The sequence below is a fragment of the Macadamia integrifolia genome, chromosome 4, assembly GCF_013358625.1.
Source record: "Macadamia integrifolia cultivar HAES 741 chromosome 4, SCU_Mint_v3, whole genome shotgun sequence".
Classification (NCBI taxonomy): Eukaryota; Viridiplantae; Streptophyta; class Magnoliopsida; order Proteales; family Proteaceae; genus Macadamia; species Macadamia integrifolia.
Genome location: NC_056560.1, coordinates 26,579,270 through 26,597,628, shown reverse-complemented (window position 1 = coordinate 26,597,628; position 18,359 = coordinate 26,579,270). Strand labels below are relative to the sequence as shown.

The 18,359-nt window shown below is 37.8% G+C and overlaps 1 protein-coding gene across 10 annotated transcripts in view; it reads right to left on the bottom strand.

Moving 5' to 3' along the window:
- Window positions 1-1,107: 1,107 nt before the first annotated feature.
- Window positions 1,108-18,359, bottom strand: part of LOC122077093 (conserved oligomeric Golgi complex subunit 3-like) — a 29,193-nt gene continuing 11,941 nt past the window's right edge. For 6 of the 10 annotated variants that reach the window (XM_042642878.1, XM_042642884.1, XM_042642883.1 and 3 more), the window contains 5 exons: window positions 11,849-12,724; window positions 9,571-9,629; window positions 2,597-2,689; window positions 1,837-1,960; window positions 1,108-1,419 (listed from right to left, as the gene is read on the bottom strand). In XM_042642878.1, coding sequence (XP_042498812.1) covers window positions 12,587-12,724 — 138 coding nt within the window. In that variant the 3' untranslated portion in view covers window positions 1,108-1,419; window positions 1,837-1,960; window positions 2,597-2,689; window positions 9,571-9,629; window positions 11,849-12,586. The remainder of the gene's footprint in view (window positions 1,420-1,836; window positions 1,961-2,596; window positions 2,690-9,570; window positions 9,630-11,848; window positions 12,725-18,359) is intronic. The other 4 variants (XM_042642882.1, XM_042642885.1, XM_042642886.1 and 1 more) reach the window with 4 other exon arrangements.

Below are 18,359 nucleotides of genomic sequence, written 5' to 3'. Positions count from 1 at the left end.
ATTATGTGTTATTGCCATTAGAACTCTTTCTAGCAAAAACAGAATTATATAAATAAGGTAATGATGCGAATAAGAATCCCACCCTAGAAACTCTGGTAGATATATATATAGAGAGAGAAAAAAAAAATGTGAGCGAGAGAGAGAGAGATGCTTAATGATGTTGTCCATGAGTTCCAAAGCTATCGACAAAAAGGAAGAGAGAGGGAGTGGGTGGACCGATAGAGTTGCAGTGCAGCAGATGCCCTTTCTCCATTGAGGAAGATGGAAGGATAGAGGAAGTACAAGTTTTGGTCGAAGGTAAAATTACTAATAATGACTAGTAGAGAGGAGTATACGATTCAAATTATAGATGCTTAAACAAAAAGCCTAAAGTAGACTTTAGGAGAAGAGTAAAAAGATATACATTGATTAGGGCTGACATAAACATATTCCTTTGAATAAAGTTGAAAGGTAAAACGAGATCCAAGTAGCCGACCTCATTTAGTTGAAATACTATTGGTGATTCAACATGACTTTTATTCTGTTCAGCATTGCCACACTTTTTTGTTGCTAACTAGAAAGGTTTTTTTTTTCCATTAATCGAGTGAGCTCCATGTAGGATGACAGAGAAACCCAAAACTGTATTACGTCTTAAAGAGTATAATATAATTCAACCCAGAAACACAAAGATTGTGTTTGGTAGCCAAGAGAAGAAAAGAAAAAAGTACATTTTTTGTAACTTTTTTCCTTGGGTTAAAAATTTTTCTTTGCACTTGGTATGTCTTCACCCAAGAGAAGATTCCTTTTTTTAAATTCAAAATTCCTATTGGGAATTGTGAAATTTTTTTTTGTTCCCTCAAAAATTTTCTTGCCAAAAACACAAGAAAACATTGAGAAAATATGAAAACATAATAAGACAAAAATGAATGCTTACATAATGATTTCTTATGTGTCTATCTCTCTCTTAAAATTCAAAATTTTTTGAATTCTTTTCTTTTCTTTTCTTTTCTTCTCGTGGTAAACAGACATATATACTCTTTATTTTCTCACCATTTCTTTTCTTTTCTAGATTCTTTTTTCTTTTCTTTTCTTCTCCTGCCTACCAAACACAGCCAAAAAGAAAATGTATCAATTCCAAACAGAAATTAAATTTTCTCAATTTCAACGTTTGTTAGCTCGGGATTAACAGATTCAAATTTGTACTGAGAAGAGAACCTACACAAGGCCTTCAAGCCTAGAAGATATTACAAAAAGAAAAAAAGAAAAAAATTATTCAGAGCTGAGATAAAAACATGGAATTCACCATTCTCTACAGAAAGCCATCGAGTCGAGTCTGCAAATCCTGTATCATCGCCGTACCAATGCTTTGTATCTCTTCAGGAGAGTACTCGAGACTTTAGTAGGGATTGTATCTGTAAGTGAGCCTCCACAATGTTTGTCCTATAGAGATCAAATAATTGAATCATTAAACAAGTGATGTCATATAATTGTACACTACACTACACTACACTACACTACACTACTTGAAGCACTTGCCTCAGTGTGTTTCTGCAAGGAATGTTGAAATTTGGAGGATTCTAAATCATCCCTTTTTCCCATAGGGTTGTGATGTGAATCTGTCTCCCCCCCCCCCCCCCCCCTCTCTCTCTCTCTCTCTCTCTCTCTCTCTCTCTCTCTACACCAACACAAATTGTGTGTGGGACCCACAAGCACTTCCCCCATCCAAGGCCTTGTTATTTTGTCAAATTTTGACCATGTGAAAAAGCTTAGAAAGAAAATACATTTTCCAATCTTTGACGATACCACATTCAAAGTCTTTACCAAAAGAGGAAAAAAACAGCCAATTTTGGATCCTACCTTCTGGATAAGCTCAGTCACCTTGTCTGGAATAGCAAAAGCTTGATTCTTTAGGGGTTTGGCCAGAACAGAGTCTGATTTCTGATTGTCCACCAGAGGATAATGCAACTTTCACAGCTGTCACCTATAAACAAATTCTTTGAAGGATTAACAATAGTAAACCATCTTTCAAATTCTGAAGCAGTGAATAGAAAGACTCCAAATAAGTTAGTATGACCTGCAATATATTGTATTCTACAGATGTTAGGCACACCCAAGATCCATTGTTAGGTCAAATTTTAGGCATCCATGGTTAAATTGAACAATAGCTCTTTTTCTACACCCAAAAGTCTTTTCATCAGGCCCAGTACTTTTCTGCCATGTCGGCTCATGATTAGGCAGTCTGACAACTGGATAGATGGGGGATGCTGTGGATACACCACCTGTAAAATTGGTAATCTATCTCAACTGTATGAGCCACCATGTTTGGTTTCACCCCTTGAATTTTCAACCTATTCCTGTTGAGTTCAACTCCATAGGTGTTTTCAAACATTGGTGAAACATTTTTCAGAACTCCATAATGACACATGGATACCTCAGATTGGATTTGTAACTAAACCATGTTTAGATGTTAGCATGGGCAACACATCCAATCAAACAAATATGGAATAACCGAACTGCCACATGAAAGTTATTGAGGGCATGAAGGAAGTGGGTCCAGATCCCACCCTGCTCCTGCTCCAACTCCAATAAAATAATAATGAAAAAGAGCACTGATTACCTTGGTTACAAACGAAAGCATGGGATCCACAACAAGCTTAGTGACTGACATGGTGAATTCTTCGCAAGTGGCTTTCAGGCTCTTCTCCAAATCCTGCAAATGCAAGAATATCACAACCAACAAATTTTAATTTTTTTGGCAGTATTTCCAAAAGCAGCAAAAAACAGCATGTTGATACAAGAAAATCAGGCCTAAAATGTCATCATTAGAACTGGAAGGAGCAATCTCATCAATTTTCGCCAGTTAGAACCAGTTCAAAGAAAAAAAAAAATAAAAAATAAAAAATAAAAAATAAAAAATTTACGAATGGTGTAACTGGAAATGAACCAAGATATAAAATTTCACGTTCCTTGTGTATTGGAGCACAAGGAAAATGAGAGGAACACATGATTTTGATGAAAGTTGATAATAGGAAAAATGAGAGGAACACATGATTTTGATGAAACAATTCGGCAAAACATTACAAGTGAGGGTAAAATAACTCATTTCAGTACATCTAGCCCAAATTTCACCTGTTTCACCCGGTTGAAATTGCTTGGGAAACCCATTTTTTGCCCCTTTGCTGCTGAATCAAACCGTGAACTTCAACTGTGGAACATCATCTTCAACATTTGGGTGTATTCGAGGTATCATTTGCCCAAGTCTTCCCCAAGTTTCATAATTGAAAGTAAATCCCCAAATTCCTTTGAATTTCTTCCAATTTCTTGTGTTTTCTTGCTTGAATTAAATGATTAGCAGTACTTGATTATGATACTAACATTCTATGTGCACGAATCAAGTGTATAACATGGAGTTGCCATGTTGTTGAAATTGAGGATTTTCTTGAAACAATTTTTGTTTTTAAAAAGAAGGGGTCAAAATGGCTTGGTTGCGGCTTAATTTTTTACATGTTGGACATGCTAGGCCAATCAACAAGTTCATGTAGGTGGCTTCAATTTTTTTGCCCCTTTTTTTTTATTATTTCAAAAAATAAATATCTTGAAATAAAATTTCAAAAAATTAGGGTAAAAAATCAAAATAGCTTGGTTGTGGCTCAAGGCATCGTAGGCCAATATACAATTTCATGTAAGTTAATTTTAATTTTCTTCCTAAAATCATTTTTTTTATATATTTTTTTAAAATTAAATTTAAATGAAAATAGGTAAAACTATTCTGTTTTGGGTTGAAAAATCATGAAAATGTATGAAAATATTTCTGTTATGTCTTTCAACTGAAAGTGATTAGTAATGTGTTGTTTCATATTTCATTGTCGTTAATTAATTAATTTATATTTTCTTAAAAATATTAAGAAAATAGTTTTGGAAAATACCCTTGGTGAGGTGCAGAAATTATACTGGCCCACTTGATGGGTAATATCCAGAGGAGGGTGGACGAGAAGAAGTTGAGGGATGAGTTCAATGGCAGTGCTGGAGAAACACGCTCCTATACAGGAGCAATATGATAGTAATGATCCTATGCCCAGAGACGTCAAGATGAAGCAGAGGGGAGAGACATATGGTGTGACATGGCAGATAGCAGATTTTCACTCTGGCAAGAACAAGAAAGAGCCAGAGAGGTGAGGAGAGGAGCTGGTTCCTCTAGACCAGCTGCACAAGAGGCTGGGTATTGGTTTAGCCTCACACAGAGAAAAACTTGGGGTAAGAAAAAGCAGAAGCAAAACGACATTGCCTTACCAGCAGTCATAGAGTGTGCAAGGATCCCAATTAGACGAAGGTGTCATGGACAGTACTAACATCCTGACATCTTCAGACAACAGGATGCCAAGCACATGTGGTCTGCCTAGAGAACTAAAGTTGGTGATGTCGTGTCAAAGTGTTTTTTCCACAACAGCATCCCAGCCAATTCCACCAAGGGCCAGTACTACCAAAACATGTTTGATACTGTAAGAACAGCTGGCCCAATAGTGAACGGGCCTGCCACTTATGAGCTTATGAATGTATCATTGGGAGTAGAGAGACAAGTTTGCAGATTAAATCGACAACTTGAAGCTGCTGTGGGCAGACTAAAATGTCATCATGATGTGTGATGGTTGGACTGGACCCACTAGACAGTCCGTCATCAACATCATGATGTATTATGATGGTAGGATGGTAATTTTGAAGTCAGTGGATGCATCCAGGGATAAGAAGGATGCAAAATCTACAATTTTCTGAAGCAGGTCGTAGAAAACGTGGAGGTAGAGAATGTGGTGCAAGTGGTGACCGATAATGGCAGTAACTTCAAGAATGTGGGAGTAAGGTTACTGAACAATGGCAGGATCAGCTTGTTTTGGATGCCAAGTACAGCCCACTACAACGACCTCATGCTAAAGGACATGGGACATGGGGAAAAGGTCCATAATACAGTATATAGTTGAAAGAAAAAGAAAATCGACCACTTTTGTGTATAACCATGGATATGCCCTCTAGTTATTGAGGAGGAAGTGTAGAGGGTATTTGGTACAACCGACTTGTCTTGCTTGCCGCCACAGCTAGACAAATGATTACATTTGTGTACATCCAGTTTTAGAAATAGGCACCTTGCTTTGGCTTGGGATCTTCCACTTGTCTCCCCTTCCCTCTAATTTTGATGAAGCCTCTTTTCTTTTGTTTCTCCCCTCCCCCTTCTTTTAGTGTACCATTCTTTTCTTGGTATGTAATTTGCCCCCACCCCAAGTTTTTCTTGTATCCCCCTTGATGGTTATTTTGTCCCTTCCCCTTGGTTCTTCATTTGTTTGGGCCTTGGCCTTCAGATAGCCTATGGCTTGGCTTTGTATTTCCTTTTTCCTTTACTTTAATATATTTTCATTCACCCAAAAAAAAGGAGCAAGTATAGTGGGGATTTTGTATGAGCCATCTCGACTCAATTTGCCACCAATTACATGGCCCTACAGAGCTTTGAGATGAAGATGGTTGGGCTTAGGTCAATGGCAGAATCTGAAGAAGGTTGTTATGCTACTGGAGTACTTGCCTGGTTGGACCAGCATGACTGGCTTTGGAAGCCAAGAGCCAAGAAGACCGGTCCAGCCTAGGGTTTTGGTTCAACAAGGATTGGAAATAAATTAGTAGTTTATTTTGTCTTTTATTTCATGCCTTTTATTTTCCAGACTTGAACGTAGGCGTTTGGAGCCAGTTAGGATCTCTTTCCTCCTTTTGAGCTAGGTTTTTTTTTTTTTTTTTTTTTTTTTTTTTAATGATTTGTTTCCTAGTCAATTGGTTTCTATTTTTGTCTTCACTTTTTCCTATATATTGGTTGTAACCGAGGACAACGGAGAATGTTTTAATTTTGAATGAGAACTGGCTTGGTTTGTGCTCTAGGAAAGTGTGTGCTTCCCCTTTCCCCCTTGCTACTCTGATCCGAAGAAGCCTAACTTACCTATATGTTGTTGTGGAATTGATGAAGTAGCATGTGGGAATATCGACATCATGTGCTAGCAAGTAATACTTGAACATCATCGACGACGGGTGGGAGAGGCAACTAATGCATCCATTGCACAAGGCTGGTTAATTTTTTATTTATTTACCCATGGCCAAAGAACTTTACATTTACAATCTCAGTAGGTATTGAGAATTTGGTTCTATCATTTCTAGTTAATTATCTCAATCCCAAGTACCAACACAAGCACAATCTTGGGATGAATCAAGACCTCATAGGAGCAATGGAAGAGATAGGTGGGTGTGGCGGCAAAGATGGAGCCTAACCCATCTATACAAGCCCAATGCAACAATAAGGTGAGAATGTACTTTATTTAGTACTTGAAAGAGGATTATTATTTGGTATTGATAATAACATAACAAGAATCATTTTAATTATCTAATGCAAGTGAATGGTGGGTTCGATATGGGAGAGAGAGAGAGAGGCACGTAACTTGAGGAATATTGCAATGAAGGTTCTGTCACAAACATGTTTTGCTTCAAAATGTGAGCGACACTGAAGTACCTTTTTCCTTATACACTCCAAAAGGCGGGATTGATTGGGTCACAAACGGCTACAAAAGCTTTTTTTATGTGCACTACAACATAAAGCTAAAGATGCATCACATAGGATGGGCATGGAGATTGACACCGAACCAATCGATCTCACAAGCATTTTATAGAAGGATTCGGAAAGGAAGATCCCCTCTACAAGTGGGTAAAAAAGAACTAGTTGCTCATGTATTGGATGCAAAGGGGGTTGGCCTAACTTCAAAATTGAAGAGCAGATGGGTGTTGATGTTGATGTGTTTGTCATGTTTGGACCAGGTTTAATCATAGATAAAACCGAACAGGGCTTGGGAGATGATGAGGAAGACGTTGACTGATCAACATCCACACCACTCGCACATCATCATGATGATGTGTAGGTATAAATGATATCTAGGAGGAAAGGAAAGAGGAAGAGGAAAAACATGACTAGACCGATGAGCCCTCAGGTTCACAAAAGAGATGCAGTTTAAACATGCCATACAAGATGCCGACCATGGTGCATGTGGCCCTTGTGGAGGCTATTGAAAGGTCCATCCTGTAAGTTCATACCGGAAGATAGCATGGATCTAGGCTCTCTTATTACAAATTTTCCTAGCATTCTTGGAGGTCTAAGCATAGTTGTCAAGGCGTCCACCTACGCATCCAGGTGCCTTGGTTGCCTTGCGTCCAGAACCTTCAGAAGCCCCCCTCCAACGCCTTGGGTCACCTAGATGTCATGACAACTATAAGCCTAAGTGATGTAGGGGATTCCTAGGTGACTAGGTTTCCTACAAGATTAACTAACCAGGTAGGGTAAACTCAAGCGACTTGGGTTGGACCGGGCAAGGGAAATTCAACAAACAAGATTGACATGCAAGTAAAGTGAGATTAATGAATAATGCAGCAATGAACAATAATAGTCTAAGCATAAAAACACATAAACTCACTCAAGCTTCAGGTGGGAATATGGGGTAGGAGACATGGCAGCCACTATGTGTTAAGTTTAGCGCGAATCAATGAAGACAATGAGCAAGCTAAGTAAACCAAACAATGTCTAAAATCAACCAACTAATGAAAGGTAAAACAGCAAAAGTTTCTTTAGGAAAACAGTAAATATTGGCTTAAAAAGAAAAGGTATATGTTCAGATTTCAGTGGGGACTAATGGAGGTAATGGGCGGCCAATGAATGTAGAACAGTGGGGTTCTTTACTTACGTTCTTAGTTCTTGCTGTCTGAAGTCTAAGGAGAAGAGAAGAACTAGAGATCCTCCAAAATAAAGAGTTGCAGTCCAACCTACTTGATAAAGAACAGCAGTCCCGATTGTTGGTGAAGTTCCAGCGGCAACCCAGTTGGAGGTCTTCTCGATGGAGATAATCTCTAATGATGGTGAACAATTTCTGCAATAGGGCAGCAGCAACAGCGAAGGCAGAAAACAGGAAAAGAGAGGGATGAAGGTCGAGAAAGGGAGAAGGAGAATGGGAGAGAGAGCCGTGAAAGAGAGAAAGGGGAGAAAGGGGAGAAAGAGAGAGTGAGAAAGACGAGATTGAGAGAGAGAATCGTGAGAGGGTGGGGGGTTTGCTCATTGGCTATTTTTCAATTCTAATTCATTAATTAGGACCTCTAGCCATTGGCCTTACAATGTACTTATAAAATAAACTTCTAAGAAAAGGAAAAGATCCAACCATAATCTGCTAAATAAAGAATTCTACACTTTAGGAAACAAAGAAAAGAAAAGAAAAAAAAAAACTGAATCTGCCAAATATGTAAGGAGTCCTAATCTCTTTAGGGAAATAAAAATACTACTTAATTAAAACAGATTTACTTCCTAACAGAAGGAAAAAAAAAAAAGTAAAATAGGTAAGGAGTCCTCTTCCTTGCGTTGACTGCTAGTGGGGCCCATGTACAACTGCTTGAGTTTCTGCGTTGCTCTCCAAAGGTGGGCCCCAATCTGATTCTTAACCATCCAACCAAATAGAGTCTAGGTTGGATGGTTCTCTGTGCCGCCTCCTCTGGTAAACCCTAAAGCTTGAGCTGATGTTCCCATCACTAAGTCTTGAGGAAGGTAGTGGATCTGGTAGGTATGGAAATAGCGTGCATCCTCCTTTGCCCATGGCAACTCCAGTTCTGAGTATGGTGGATACTGTGGGTATAGTGGATATGGTCACTATAGTTGTGGTTCTTCATTCAATCACAAAGTTGGTCATATTTTGTGGAAAGATTCCTCTCATACCCGCCCCCAACCATATATTCCCTTTCCACCAAGCAGTTATGGTGGGCGCACATATGTAACATCGCTTCACGGCCTGGTGATCCATATCGTAGGTTAGGTTGCCTTGCATATGTTGATGATTCCATCTATTGGGCTGCCACAATGGACTTTAAGAGATTCTTCAGATAGAGGATGGAATGGCCGTCATTGTCATGCAGTCGAAGCATTCATTCCGTCGGTCCCGGAGCAGCATCAATCTACTAGTGATGCTTTTGACCCTCCACGGAACTCAATTTGGTTTTGGAATTGGGTTTTTATCAAGTGTCTATGACGACACATTTTGACAATGGAATCAGTTTAGTATTGATAAAATGGTGTATGTTCTAGGCCTAAATTATGTGTATAATAGTTAATATAAGGGAAAGGATACAATAGACTACGCTATACACAAGAAACATTGGGTCCGAAGCCAAACTACCACTTTGGGGTTTTATCTATCTAATTTTATGATTTAAACATGTGCATTTATGCTTAAATAGGCTGTCCCTGAAGTTTCATGCAAAAAAATCCTCTGTTTAAGGCACCAAAAGGGAATTTTCTGTCCATTTCAGTAAAATTTTATCAAATTTAGCCCCCATTTTGCCAAAATATTTCGGTTTTGGCAAGCGGCAAAATGGGCTACCCTGCAAAATCTTGAACCTTGAGAAGAAGTCCATCAGTGATCAAGTACATGGGTTGCCGTAATCCAGAACTAGAAAATCAAATGGTTAGGAGAAGTCTATTATGTATGCACAAGGGAGATATACATGAGAAACAGATTGAATAAACCATTGTTATCATACCTTGTCCTTCTGCATTCTAAATAATCCAAGTCTTCATCAAAAGGAATGTAATTCGCAATCTACAAAACAAATAGTAGAAACTAGAACTCAACTCTGAAGCAGCATTTTCACAAATAACAGTTCTTTAAAGCAACCCAGTGCACGAGGCTCCCATTGCTGCAGGGTCTGGGAGGGGCAAGTGTACGCAGCCTTACCCCTTACTTCTTAGAAGAGGCTGTTTCCATGTTTTGAACCTGTGACCAACAAGTTGCAATAGTGCAACTTAACCGCTGTGCCACAGGCTCGCCCACTTTTTACAAATAACGGTTGTTTCTCTCAAATTAAGAAGTAATAAGAGATATAGAACCCAACAGCAATGCCACTTACATAAAGGAAGAACGGGGTGGAGGTGGGGGAAGAAACCTTTGTAGTTAGTAGAAAAGCAGAGTAATAAGAAACTAAGAACACCATAAAATATTTCTCATGCTTTTCAATTGATCAGGATTGCTTTGAGTAGGGTGATGCAGTAAAGGTTAAAGAAAACCTTTAGGCTCTGCAGGTAATGGATCCAATATTCCAATTTGATTGTATAGTCCTGTGGTAACTTCCCTAAATAAATATAGAAGAGCAATACCTTCAGCCACCCGAAGCTGACTAGGATTTGGTCAGAGTAGTCCAGCAGCTTCAACAAGTAACAGATTTCACATGGAATTAAACTTTAAACTTTCCTAAATACATGAAAATTTTCACTTTTACCAATGTGCATTGAGAGATCAAACACACACAATAGTAGCAACATAGACAATTTTTATACAACCAGTTCCAAAATCTATATTCAACAACTGGACTTGATCAGAAATCAATTGCCAAAATATTATTGGTTTGATGGCTCAACTAAAGCACTAAGCTTCGCTGATATGCCGTCCAGACAGGCAGAGCAGATTATGATCCTCTAGACAAGCCCAAAACAGTGTTGACAACAGTGTTAACAATTCTCAGATAGATGTTAGATAAGTGGGCAGTAAATTATAGAGGTGAAAACCACCAAAAAAAATATATCTGGAATCAGGATTTATTATTATGGTTTAAAGTATCTCCTATACCGATACGATACCCTCCTATACGTATCTTACATTTAGCTAACCGATACCGATACTTTAATCCTTGATCTTTAGCATATCTTAGTATATCTCCGATACGATACGATACCCTCCGATACGTATCTTAAATTTAGCCAACCGATACAACGACCGATACCGATACTTTAATCCTTATTCAGGATATACCTTAAACAGCACCCAAATCTATTATAATATGAAATGCTGGCAATTGAATATCAAAAGGCAGGAAATGGTTGTTGAAGCAACACCAGCAATGGAGCAAACAATCAATTACCTAATGTGCGGTGCAAAAGGTCTCAAGCTCAACAGTAAGATTCAGAAGGAAAGAACCATTCTATCTTCTATTATTCCACATACCATATATATATATATATGCCCCTAAAATGCACTCAAAATAGGAAAAGGATTTTTCGTGGTAAAATCATGTGGAAAAATTAACTATTCTAGTTAGATATACGGAGTTATTCTCAGTCTTGACTGACGTAACTCCTGTTACAAATAGAACTTCAATTAAGTAAATTCAACTTTGGCTTAAAAATTAAATAAATAACAAAAAAGGGTTTCTTCCCTGTCACGATGCCTAATGACTATAACACTTCACAAATTGCCACATGGCAATACATAAGTTAGTCTATGCGATAGAGGACCAGGCAAGCATCTCATTGCTACAATTTCAGCTTAAAATGAGTAGAGGAAGTGACATTTTGTATTATATATATATTCATCTCCATTAGATGGCATTTTGGTAATTTAGCCATTGAGATGTATGCGGGGACCTATATCACATGGACTAACCAATGTAACTGCCAAGGCCCAAGTGGCTAATAGAGGTACATATTTTATTAATTTATGACCCCAAAAGGTCAGTCATAGTTTTCAAATCCGTCCTCTTCTCTCCCAGCTATATATAAGTGATAAAACCCTTGTGGTGTATTGAAGAAAGTAGAATCCATTTGTTATACCACACTCACAAAGGCCAGGATTTGGCCCAGCCTACATTCAAAGAAAGATAAATGAAAGTAATAATTTGCATTGGGAGCACTCCCTAAATGATTCAAAAGAGAAGGGTGAAATGTCTCCAAACTTAAACTAGCCATGCATGTGATACAATAGAGATATATATAGAGAGAGGGAGGGAACAAAAATTGATGATAAATACATATCACTTCATAATATACCTCATCACGGATATGTGTTCAAGCCCGGAAAGTCAATCTCTCATGAACATCAGCTAGGATTCTATGTAATGTAGGATGTAACCCTGCCAGTGACTCACTCCGTCTGCTAAGTTGTTCATCCAGGACTTCGACTTTAAGGATATCAACAAGCTCACAAAGAAAATCAAGATTTGCTTCATGGATTAATTTTGGGCATAGTGTGTCATACAAATATGTGCACCTGCATAATTATCTAACCATGATTATAATAAGAATAAGTAAGTAAAGTGAAAGTTAACAGTAAAACTTCTTTTGATGAATTTAAAAATGGAGAAACAATTACCAAAAGGAAATGGAGGAAGAGGGAGGCCCCGGGGGGGGGAGAGAGAGACAGAGGAAATTTAAGAAATTAACATTTTTTATGATGTAAGATATTAATGGTCATCTACTACATAAATTCCAATTACATGAAACTGCCGAGAAAGGGTATAGGGTAAATCTAAGAAAAAGATAGTCAGCATTGTTACAACATGTACAATTGGTATGTCTGAAAGGAAGTAGTGGACTATTGCTCATTTTGGTGAGAGTGCCAAGTAAAAACTATCCTTTTTGTAAAATTTTACTTTCTCCGCATCATTTCTTTATCTTTCCACCAAAGGGGTGCGATACCAATATTAGTATTTAACAACTTTTTTCTTTTGGGTGAATATACTCAACAACTTACTCAACGCTCATCATTAATTCAGCATAGTAACAGGTTTACTTCAAGAAAAAAAGTGAAATTATAAGGACAAGCAAGAAATCATATAGTGGATCTATCAAAGGAGCCAAACTTGACACATCCTCAGAAGAAGACGGGAAAAAATGATCAAAAAGCTGGTGCTCAAGTTGGCAGACCTGCAAGTCATAACAGTGTGTCAGCATATTCCTTTTACTGAATCAGATCTTCAATAAACAATGTACCACAGAGATAGAGAGAGAGATATTTAGAGAGCATGTCCTTCTCAACCCCTCTACATTTATTTATTAAAAAATTGATTTAATGAGCATTACATAAATACACTAACATCACATAAGATATATATACATAGCATAGCCATGCACTACTTTAACATTTCCGAATACTCATTTCCAAGTAATAATGTATTTGAACTTTTTTTTATTACAGAATATGTGTGATGGACATGTAAAAGCAAAGTAAGAAAGACAAAAGGCATTCCACAAATATTAAATATATATATATATACATAAAAGGATGAGAAATTATATACAAAATCCATACAAAAATAAAAATAATTGCAACGTAACAATGCTAATATATCTAGTATATTCATGTGATGACATTATGAATACCTATTATATATTATCAAAGTAAATTACAATATGCAAAGGAGAAAGTTAGAACCCCTTTTTCAGCATTAATATATTCTTTTTGGATGATTAAATAATTAATAAAAGGAGAGGAAAATACAAGAAACCCAAAGGGAAGGGAGGAGAGAGGGAAAACAAAACTATACTAATGTAAGGGTATTTACTAAGCAATAACCCCCAAGAATAATCCCAGAACTCCAATCAAACAAGCCACCAAACAAGAGAGAAATATGGAAACCAGATTTGGAGCAAACCCTAAAATAGGGCAGAACAAGGGGACCCTGCAGTTGGTTGTAGGAAGCTCTGATGGAGCTCAAACTCTTTCGATTGTAGGTCCTAAAGAACAAAACCCCAAAATATTTTCAGGATCTGCTGGCTGGTTTGGAAGATCTGAAACTTCTTAATTTCAGGTCTTAAGTAAGGGAACTTGGAGAATTCTTGCTGTAGCAGATCCAGGCCTCAGATGGCCCACAAAGCTGGTTGAGTTCCCCCCTTGGTGTCCCCAACAAACCCCTAACCCCGAAAAGTGACTTCTAGGTTGAGAGTTCTTGGGGATCAATTAGGATCAAAACCCTAAATCTAGGAAAGATGGATTGGCTGTTTTGTGCTGATCATAGTTTTTAACGCGCTGCTAAGGCGTCGCCTTACCAGCGCCTTGGCACTGATGTGGTCTAGAGATGGTAAGGCAGTGCTCCGCCTTACATGGAGTGGCCCCTTATGGTTTTTTTTTTTTTTTAACACATTTTAAAATTACTTGATGAAGATTCCAAATATAGATTTTTAATTGGTAGGTGTATGGTTTTGTTAACACTTGAGATGTATGGGATCAACTTTACTCTACCAAAAATAACCAAAACAAACAAAACAAAAACATGATTCACAAACAGGGTTTGGATTTTGTCAAGGGTTTTAAGAAAGAGTTTTGAGAAAGAATCAAGGAACAAGGAAGAACCACTGATTCAGGCGACCATTTTGCTCCGGCAGCGGTGAGCTTCATTCTTCTTTGACAGGAGTAGAAGAGCTTCATTCTTCTTTGACAGGAGTAGAAATATAGTGGATGACCTTAGGGCTTAGGCACTCATTTAGGCATCATAGAGGTAAGTATAATAAATACTTGTATTTTTTATGTCTTCTTTTCTTTATATTTATAATTGTTTCATAATTATGTATTTATATTATATGTTAATATGTTATGATGATTGATGATTGATGAAGATGAACTTAGTTTATTCACTTTATTGATTTGTTTTCTTGATGAATATCTTACATTGGTTTGCATATGAACTGTTAATATTTATTTAACATATGAGTAATAGGATTCAACTAGGATTTGAGCCAAATAGATTGGTTTTATAAAAAAATTACACAAGAACGCTTTAGTCAATAAGGCGACGCTTTATGCCCGCCTTATAGCTAAGGCACTCCGAAAGACCCTCAAACGCCTCCGTCGCCTTACCGCCTTAATAACTATGGTGTTGATCTGATCTTCTATCAGTAGTCGATCTTCAAGCTGTTGGTAATTCTCAGTCAAAACACTCACTCCGAAAAGTAAAGTAGGAAAATAAAGAACAGTAGAGGTGAGAAGAGATTGTAGAAAAAAGGGAATAAGGGAATGGCTATCTCAGTCTCAGCTCTCACATCTGATGAATACAACCTATCTCAGGCAAATCCTTGCAAAACAGCAAGGGAAAATTTCATTCAATCAATTCTGTCTCAAGTTACAACTGACCAGATATATATATATAGATAGATCGATAGGCTGGAACCTTGCTGATTACAATTAGGAAAGACTTGTCATAACTCAAATAGGAAAGCAAATACTTTGTCATAACCCAAATAGGAAAGTAACTAAAGACTCCTATCACAAATAGAAATCATAACTCAACAATAACTGACTCACTAACTAACAAACAAATTTCCTAAGATAAGTCAAACTGAAAAACTGACCAACAAACAAATTTCCAAAATGATTAAGTGCTGTCCCAGTGGAATAGGGTCTTGTGCTACACCAAACTGAATCAAAGTAGGCCAGTTCGAGCCATAAATGCTCAAAGGCTGGCCCATGAAGCTTCTTCTTTCTCCTATAGGTAATGCCAAATCGTGGGGCCAAATCTACATCATAAACAGCCGAAGCTACTAGGGAAAGCAGATCAAAATGGAAGAGGGGCAAACCCCAAGAGACAACAATAAGCTTGTTCCTTTAGGAGTCCCTTACAGGGCAATGGGGGAGCAAAGCAAGCTTAGAACTGACATTAAAAAGCAAGCTTGCCAGTGGTATCACAAATAGAGCTACCTGCAAAGGTCATGTCGGTCCAAATCCATTCTCTCAATAGGGGAAGAAAAGGCATTCTAAGAAGGCCAACAACAGCGAAGGACGCACTTCCAGACGGAAGAGGCAAAAGGACAACAAAGAAAAAGATGATCAACATCTTCGATACCATTCCAACAGAGGAAATAGGCAGGGGGAACTTGGATATGTCTGTAGGTTAACAAATACTAAGTGGGAAGACAGTTAGAGAGAGCATGCGAAGTTGTGAAGGAGTGGCATGGGATGTGCCCTTTATACCAAACAATATTCCTCCACGGGACTAAGGGGCCTCTAGTTCTAACTAGGTCCAAGGCAGAGAAGGAAATAAAAAGGTTAGAGGGCGAAGGTTCTAACCAGGTCCAAGCATTAATATTCATTAAATAGGATCACTGATATCATCTTCTTGTGGTTGTTGATGTTGTATCAATGTATAAATGTTTCTTATAAATAAAAATTTATTCCAAAAGTTTAGAAAAAGCAATAGTTCAATCTAGTTGCCATGGTGGTTACCAGGCATCTCACCTCCTAGGTGAGGCCAAGGCACCCAGGGCAAGCACCATAAGTCAGGAAAACATGCTTCATCCCCATGTGTTGATTCCAGTACCAAGTATGTTGTCTTGATCTTTTTCTTGTTTTCCCCCTTCTTTTCCTCTTTCCCTTTTCTCCTTTCTTTCCCCCCTTCACCTAGACCTAGTGCACCATATTTTCCCCTATTTTGACTAAAAATGGCTCGCATAACTTGAGGCTGAGGCGTCGCCACAACTATGTGTAAGACCCAACAGAGAAGGTCAGAAGCCACTCTCTACTGGAAGAAAAGACAACAATATAGTAAGATCGTTAAAGTGTGTATCGTGGGGTGGTGTTCCATGGACATCCATGGAACAGTGTACAGTAGGATCATATCTAATAGTTTAGTTTTAGTTCATATCCAATAGCTTAGTATTACATGTCTTTATTGTTTCTTTTTGTAATTAGACTTGGGAGCTGTTTAGTTATATTGTAATAAGTCTTCCACTCTTGGTAGGATCCCTACTAAGAGTTAGTACTCCTTAATATATATTTTGATAGCTAGTAATGATAGAATTAGTCTATCGCATTCTAGCTTCTCTCTGTCAGTTTCACCTCTTTCTCCACTTCATCTTGTCCTTTTCTTGCTAGTTTTCTAATCTCTGATATCATTACAAATACAACTCTAACAAATTTCAAGTAATGCGTAAAATTTCCAGGAACATCATTTCATTTCACAACCCCTTGCTTGGCCATGGGAATAGTTTGCCGACTTTGGCTTACATTGGAGAAAGCAGTTCACTTGAGAAGAAAGTTGCTTTATTTGTCAAATTGCATGTTCAAACCTCATGATTGGTCTTCATTAGATGTCACTCAAGCTACAACAGTTGCAGAATCACCTACGACCAAAAGGTTAGGAAATTCTTCCTTAAGAGCATAATCCAATCCCATCCTGAGAGATGAAAGCCCTCCCATAAACTGGTGCATACATGGGCGAGGAAATTGCAGGCTTAATAACTGCAGCTTCTTCTCAAGAGAGTTGTATCATTAATAATAAAGGTCAATTGCCATGGTGGTTAGGCTGATTCTTGGCAATAATTATTTATGTTTATTGACACATTTTTGCTTTCCTAGTTTAGGCTCTTTTGTCATAGACTGCAATTTCGTTTGGGTTCAGGGTTACATTTGAAGCATCCCCCTGCCCCCTGGTACCATTCTATTTACTGGTGACTAACAAAATTTTGCAAGAGCTTGTAATATTATAGATTAACATAAAAAAATATTTGAGTCATTTAGAACAGGAACTACAACACCACACACTCTTCTCTTCCACCGTAATTTGCATATGGTTTAGGCTCTTGTCATAGACTGCAATTTTGTTTGGGTTCAGGGTTACATTTGAAGCATCCCCCTGCCCCCTGGTACCATTCTATTTACTGGTGACTACCAAAATTTTGTAAGAGCTTGTAATATTTTAGATTAACATCAAAAAACAATTGAGTCATTTAGAACAGGAACTATAACACCACACACTGTTCTCTTCCACCGCAATTTTCATATATTGAATTAGCTAACATTGAAGTAGTATTTTGCCGACATGGCAACATAACATATAGAAGAACATTTAAAAAAAAAAAAAAATCAATATTCAGCATAAGATTTTCTGATTGGGTCATCGTAGTTGATCCTTTGGCTGGTAAACAAAACTCTTATGGAAGTTGATGCCAAGTGCTCTATGAGCCACACCTAGAGTTCTTTCTAAATATTTTACTAAGTGGTCCAACATGGGCTTGCAACTATCAGAATTAGTGGACCGATGCTAAAGCCTTTTCCTAGTCGTGCAAGAGAATACTATCATTCAGACATGACTTCTTGTGCATTTGATACATAAAACAAATCCATCCTCGCTTCTCAATAGAAAGAAATCATCATCTAGGCCCTTCAGAAGTGTCGTTCATGTTACTCAACTGACTTCATAAGAGTACAAATACTCAAATGGAGCAGCATCACCCTTAAACAGTGAAGCATCAAGCCTGAGGAATGTCTTCTCTCTTTCCCAGCGAGGGATATTGAATCCTATAAAACTCTGCTCCCATAAACAGTAAAGTACCAAGCCTGAGGAACTTCTTCTCCCAGTTTTATAACTGATATGTTGAAGCTCTTGCATCCAAGCGATAGACATTTGGCCCAAATCTCAATGCCATCAGCCTTCACCAGAGAAAACCTACTATATGTCTATATCAACCACACATTTATTACAGACAAAATTACAGACCTACAATACTCGAAAAAGAAGTCTTCAGCTTATTAACAATTTTTTCAACCTTTTCTTCACTAAATTTTCAT